This window comes from Teleopsis dalmanni, chromosome 1 (genome assembly GCF_002237135.1).
Source record: "Teleopsis dalmanni isolate 2A chromosome 1, ASM223713v2, whole genome shotgun sequence".
NCBI classification, from domain to species: Eukaryota; Metazoa; Arthropoda; class Insecta; order Diptera; family Diopsidae; genus Teleopsis; species Teleopsis dalmanni.
The window spans coordinates 116,759,432-116,765,838 of NC_051846.1; the positions used below are offsets into that span (position 1 = coordinate 116,759,432).

Genomic DNA, 6,407 nt, shown 5'->3' on the forward strand with positions numbered 1-6,407 from the left:
AAAGACCATAAATGATCATTTAAAACTGAAATGAGCAAATTTAGCTCCCGTCTTTAAATGCTATAACCCAATTTATTCGTCATTTAGGTTTTTAGAAATGGTAATGCTGCATATGCAAGTGAAACGAAATAAAAAATGGAACAAATTTCAAGCTATTTGTTGTCAAAATGTAAACAAAATATATTTGTAAACATTGGTAAATGTAAGTTCTCGTTATATTTTTATATATTTTATATTTTTTGATATATTTTATATTTAATTAAAGCAAGTTTCTTTAATTTTTTTTGCTTATCCATTTTGAATATAAAATTCTCTTGCTTTTTCAATAACAAAAAACATACAACAACTTCTTAATGATAATTTATACCGGCTGTCAGGGTATTTTTAAAATGATCATTTAAGGCTGCTTAATGATAATTTAGTGTGCTCGTCTGTCAATGCTATAAAATTGTAAAAACTTACATCATAGAAATTACTTGAATTTATACATGTTAAGGAGAATAACAAGCTATATTTTGAAATATATCTAAATATTTGTACATTTTTAATTTTAGAGATAAACGAATACGAAACGTACTACTTAACATACGTTGCTATAAATATTTCTACTTTTCATTTAAAAACTATAACCGATAAATGCATTTTTTTGTATCATTATAAACTACAATCAATTCTCAATTTAATAATGTCTGTAATTTCATACTAATTGTATAATTAATTAAGTTACAGCCAATTAAATAATTACTTTAAAATCCTGCGTTAAAAATATTTCTCCATTTCTTTCCTCTTAATCCGCGTTAATAAGTTGACGCACCTTAAAGTGAAATGGTGTCTCTAGAATAAAACTTATTAATAAACACGAGACTGCATTTTGGGCTAATCTTTGTTTTTCATTTCTTATGCAAATTACACTATTTAGATAAAAATAAAAATTACCTAAATTTTCCTCTTAAAAATACTTTTTGCCGCATTAAATTTAATAAAATAATAAATTTTTCCTTAATTAAAGTAAACTGCATTTTTCATACGGCGAAAAATATTCCAATTCCATTTTGGACCTATCGTCGATGCTATCTTCACGCACATAAATAGGTATGAGACTACGTAAAATAAAATTGCATGGAATTCTTGCGTTCTGCGATTAGCAAAAGTGAAAACAAAAATTAGGCTTGGACGAGATTATTTGTGCCTTAAAATTAGATACAGATAAATTATTTGACCACAAGTTGTGAGTCGACAACTGTTCTGGGATAAATATTTGTTGTCCGTAAGGTACTTTAAAATTTGTCATACAGTACCATTAAAATCAATTCCGTGACGACAAACTAATTATAGTAATACGAAATGGGAGATTTGATTGAAAAATGGGGCGTTGCTCTGTTAGATCTTTATCGGCTTGCCCTTACATTTTACAAACGTAAGGTTGCAAAGTAAAAATTGATATTTGTATATATATAAATAACTTTTTTTAGAAAATTCTGGTAAAGCAATACATTTATCTTATGACGATAACCTAAAGCTCATAGCCTTCAAGCAACAGGCTTCACTTGGTCCTTTTGAATCAAGTCGTTCTCCTGACCTTGGAGTTTTAGACGTGATTGGCCGTGATCGTAGACAGCATTGGCAATTATTAGGAAGTATAACACGTGAACAGGCAATGGAAGGCTTTATAGATCTTTTGGATTCAATGTGCAATGCTTTTCGTCCATACGTTGAAGCTGTAAAGCAAAATCGGGAAGAAACTTTAAAAAATGATTTACGTCAAATGGAGCTCGATAATCTTCAACGTACAAAAATGGAACTTGAACAACAAAAATTACTTGCAGAAAGTTATACAGAAGAAATACAACGTAGGGAGTTGCAAGATGAATTAAACAAACAAACGTATCAACAATTTAAAGTAATTTTTAATTTTCTCTGAACGCAGTATTACCTCGATAATTTTGCTATGTGTGATTCATTGTTATTTTTTATATATATATATGTATTTTGATAAAGAATAATTGTAATTTTTTTAAAAAAATTGGATATAATAGTTGAATTGTTCATATTTTATAGCTGTATGCTGAAAAACAATTTTCCGGAAACCCAGAAAAACAAGGAGTACTTATACGCCAATTACAACAAGAACACTATCATCAATATATGCAACAGTTATATGTACAAAACCAATTAAATAGAAAAGAAACCAATACGAATACCCAGACAAATGAAGGAATACAAAATAAAAATGTTGGAGCCCAAAATTGTGTAGATAAAATCGATAATAAATCGTTGCAACCAGGTGATGAAAATAATCCACAACTCGATGGGAAAGATGATTATGTGTTGATACATCCCGCAAAAATATGGACAAGACCAGATATAAATGACTTTAAAATGGAAGTCGCTTCTGGAGCCGGAGACGGGGTAATAAATATAGGTCACGGTGATACTGTAACAGTAAGTTTATTGAAAATTTTAATCATTCCCGTTAAATTTTTGTTTTTTAAAGGTTCGAGTACCCACAAACGCACATGGAAAATGTATTTTTTGGGAATTTGCAACAGACAATTATGATATCGGTTTTGGTATTTATTTTGAATGGAGTAAGCCTATAACTGCTGAAGTAACGGTTCACGTAAGTGATAGTGATGATGACGATGACTTCATTGATGAAGATTATCTTTCTACGACTGATGACTTAGAATGCGGCTCTTTGGCTAATGAGCGCAACGTCACAACAGATATATCTGGAGTGAAACCACCAATATCTATAATAATTCCTATATATAGACGAGAAAGTTTTAATGAAGTTTATGTAGGTTCACATGTATATCCAGGTGAAGGTGTATATTTAATAAAATTTGATAATAGTTATAGTATTTGGCGTTCTAAAACGTTGTATTATCGAGTTTATTATGAACGTTAAAATTAAAAATAAAATACCTGTTAAATAAAAGCTTTTTTTTTTTAAATCTTCCATTTATTTATACAACTTCCAAAATTTGGCATCTAGTATATATTTTTACATAGTGGAAATTAAAATAATGATTCAAATCAATGTTAAGAACAACATGTATGAACTAATAACAATGAATAATAAAAACTTGGTTTAATTAAATAGTATAAAATTTAAGGATTAAGGATTGTACTATTAACATATTAAATGGTTATGAATTATTATATTGGTAGTTCTGATGGATATAAGCGTTTCAATCGTTTATTATATGTGGCTTCGTCATTTTGTAGCTGTCTCATTGCTGGGTTAGGATGGGAGAGTAATCTATCCGTGGGGTTTTTACTTTTTTACGGATAACGTCTGAGACGAAGGATATCTTTAGGTCACGATGAATATCATAGTTTTATATGTACCAGTCTGCGTTGATGATAGTCCTAAGTATTTTTGATTGCAGTCTTTGCAGTATTTGTATATTAGATTTGCATGTTGTGCTCCATATTTCGGATCCATATCTTCATATTGGTGCGATTACCGTTTTATATACTAGGAGTTTATTTTCCTGTGTTAGTTTTGATTTTGAGCAGAGTAACCAGTACAATTGTCTAAAGCGACGCTTAGTTTCATTACTTTTAGCTTTGATATGGCCTTTCCAAGTTAATCTGCTATCTATACCCAGCGGGACTTTCAGGGCTGAGGTATTCGATTTCTTCAGCGCTGAATGGTAATGCCTTGCGCTGATTATTCAAGAGAAACTCCTAATTACTTTAACACGTGCATGTCATTGCGGGCAAGCGCTGAATCGTTCGATTACTTTTTCAAATTTGTAATGCAACATATCAGCGCTGACATGTTAGCTCACCTTTTCAAATTTGTAATGCAACAATCAGCGCTGACATGTTAGCTTACCTTTTCAATTTTACCTATGCTATTGATTTTTAAATAAAATATTAAAAAATTTTTTGGATGAATTGTAATTAATTTTATATTTATGTTTTATAAAATTAAAATTTTAATATTTACATAAAACAATATAACATATTTACATATTTGAATAAAGTATTAGTATTGCTGTTAAGCTAGACTTACTTTGTATAGGGACAAAGAAGCTTTATTAAATTTTAGAGGAGTTTTTCGAATAGCAAAGAAAGAAATAAAGTAAAAAACACAAAAATTTATTTTTTAATTTTATTGAAGTTCGGCTGACCATACAACGCTGTTTCGAGTATTGCCAAGTACTCTTCATCAGTGGTCTTTGGGAATAATCGAATTTTATTTAATTAGTTTATAGTCCGTATATAATATTGTTCAACTTTTCCTAACCGCGAAAGCGGATTTGTAGAATAACATAGCATAGCTTCTTTGTAAAAAGCACCAGAATGGTCGCTTTACATGTAGTAAGTAAAACAATATGCATTACAAAATGTCTCTACAAAAAGAGTAGCTTTGAAAAGAAATAAAGAAATAGGCAAAACCCAAAAGTTAAACTTTCAATTCGTTGAACTTGTGTTTCCAAAAATAAAGCTGTAGTTTATAAGCTCGTTCTAATTTAAAAAGCACGGCAAGTGCGTTGGTTGTTGTCACTAATTAAATAAAAATAAGTGACAATAAAACCTGGAACTTGAGCATTGAAAGTTTGTGCAGCCTTGGCTTCTTGTGGATAAACACGATTAGTCATCGCTTCTAATTTGACAGGCACGAGTTCTAAGCCTGGAACTTGCAGTCCAAACAAATTATATACGGACTATAAACTAATTAAATAAAATTCGATTATTCCCAAAGACGACCACTGATGAAGAGTACTTGGCAATACTCGAAACAGCGTTGTATGGTCAGCCGAACTTCAATAAAATTAAAAAATAAATTTTTGTGTTTGTACTTTATTTCTTTCTTTGCTATTCGAAAAACTCCTCTAATATTTACATATTTATATATATATAAAATATAAAAGAATATTTTTCTGTGGAATTGTTACTAGAGACTTGAAGAGATTTCCAGACTCGACCCGATCACTTGTTTCGGCTTACCATCTGTCCTTAAAGCATCTGTAAATACAAAAGTATGTTATTGTAATGTGCGTGAAGATAGCGTCGACGATAAGTCCAAAATGGAATTGGAACATTTTTCGCCGCGTGAAAAATGCAGTATAGTTTAATTAAGGAAAAATTTATTATTTTATTAAATTTAATGCAGCAAAAGGCATTATTAAGTAGAAAATTGAATTAATTTACTATCTACATTCAACTTTTATGTGTAAATGATGTAATTTGTATGAAAAATGAAAAATAAAAATCAGCCCCAAAAGACGGGGTCACTAATTTATTAATAACTTTTAAACTAGAGGTACCATTTTTTTCTTTTATGGCTCATTCGAAAGATTTTGTATAGGTTGTTCGATTAACTTAGGAGCAGTACTGCGATGAAGATAGAGATGTAATTTTCAAATATTATTTAATTAAAACTTTGTTACTAGACCAAAAATTATGAACTAAAAAGCTTATAACAATAAAAAATATGTTTGTTTTTCTAAATATAATCGCTTTTTAAATAATATAGAAAAAATTTTCTTCAAAATAAGGAAAATAAAATTTTGTAAAAATAGGTTACTTTACAAAATTAATTATATCTTTAAAAGCAGAGGTACCATTTTTCTGCAAATTAACTTAATCGAAAGAGAACACTTCAAACTTTCATTTAATGTCTTCATATTTATAGATTGGTCGATTAACTTAAAAGTTATTGAGTGTCAAAGTTCAGAAATTAATTTTCCTTTAAAAACGACATTTTTCTTATAAAAAGCATATCCCAGAAGTCAGAAAACAGTTTATATATAAATAACTTTCAATACAATACTCTAATAAGCACAATTATTTGAAAAAAATCGAAATTAATTTAATTTTATTAATTATTCAAAAAATCTGTACAAAGTTGGTTAATAGATGGCATACCATCTTAAATTAAATTCGCTGAAAAATTAAAATGGCACTGAAAAACATAATGTACAGTTGCAGAGTTATTGGTAAGTCCATAGTACTGCAAAAGAAAAGCTAACGTCGAATTTTTATTAAACTTGCTGCATCAAAGATATTATCAAAATAAGAAACTAGAATTTTTTCTAAAACGATTGATATACAATATTATATATCTTATTCGATTAACAAATTATATATAATTAAATTAAATGTGAACTAACTTGGGCATGCACAACAGTTGAAATTGCGTTGATATATGTGGGATATTAAATATCAAAATATAGTTAGCGTCGAATTTTTATTAAGATTATTGCATCTAAGATATTATTTGAACAAAAAACTAGAATTTTTCTAAGCCAATAAATGTCTAATATTATATATATTGTTCGATTAACAAATTAAATAAAATTAATTAAATTATGCGCTAACTTGTGAATGCAAAACAGTTTAATTTGCATTGATGATAAATTTGGGAAATTTAATGTCAAAATATAGTT

General features: G+C 28.7%; 1 protein-coding gene across 1 annotated transcript; it reads left to right on the forward strand.

Annotated features, from left to right (window-relative positions):
* The first annotated feature begins 1,037 nt into the window (after window positions 1-1,037).
* Window positions 1,038-2,941, forward strand: LOC119667789 (Golgi resident protein GCP60). Its single transcript, XM_038077106.1, has 4 exons — window positions 1,038-1,417; window positions 1,473-1,900; window positions 2,059-2,442; window positions 2,495-2,941. Exons 1-4 carry the CDS (start codon window positions 1,345-1,347, stop codon window positions 2,909-2,911), a joined length of 1,302 nt encoding a protein of 433 aa, XP_037933034.1. The 5' UTR covers window positions 1,038-1,344; the 3' UTR covers window positions 2,912-2,941.
* Window positions 2,942-6,407: the final 3,466 nt, after the last annotated feature.

Bases quoted from the DNA above. Each gene is read 5' to 3' on its own strand.
- LOC119667789 (XM_038077106.1), top strand. From the start codon at position 1,345: ATGGGAGATTTGATTGAAAAATGGGGCGTTGCTCTGTTAGATCTTTAT. The intron at 1,418-1,472 runs GTAAGGTTGCAA...AACTTTTTTTAG, and splicing joins TGCCCTTACATTTTACAAAC to AAAATTCTGGTAAAGCAATA. The intron at 2,443-2,494 runs GTAAGTTTATTG...TGTTTTTTAAAG, and splicing joins GTCACGGTGATACTGTAACA to GTTCGAGTACCCACAAACGC.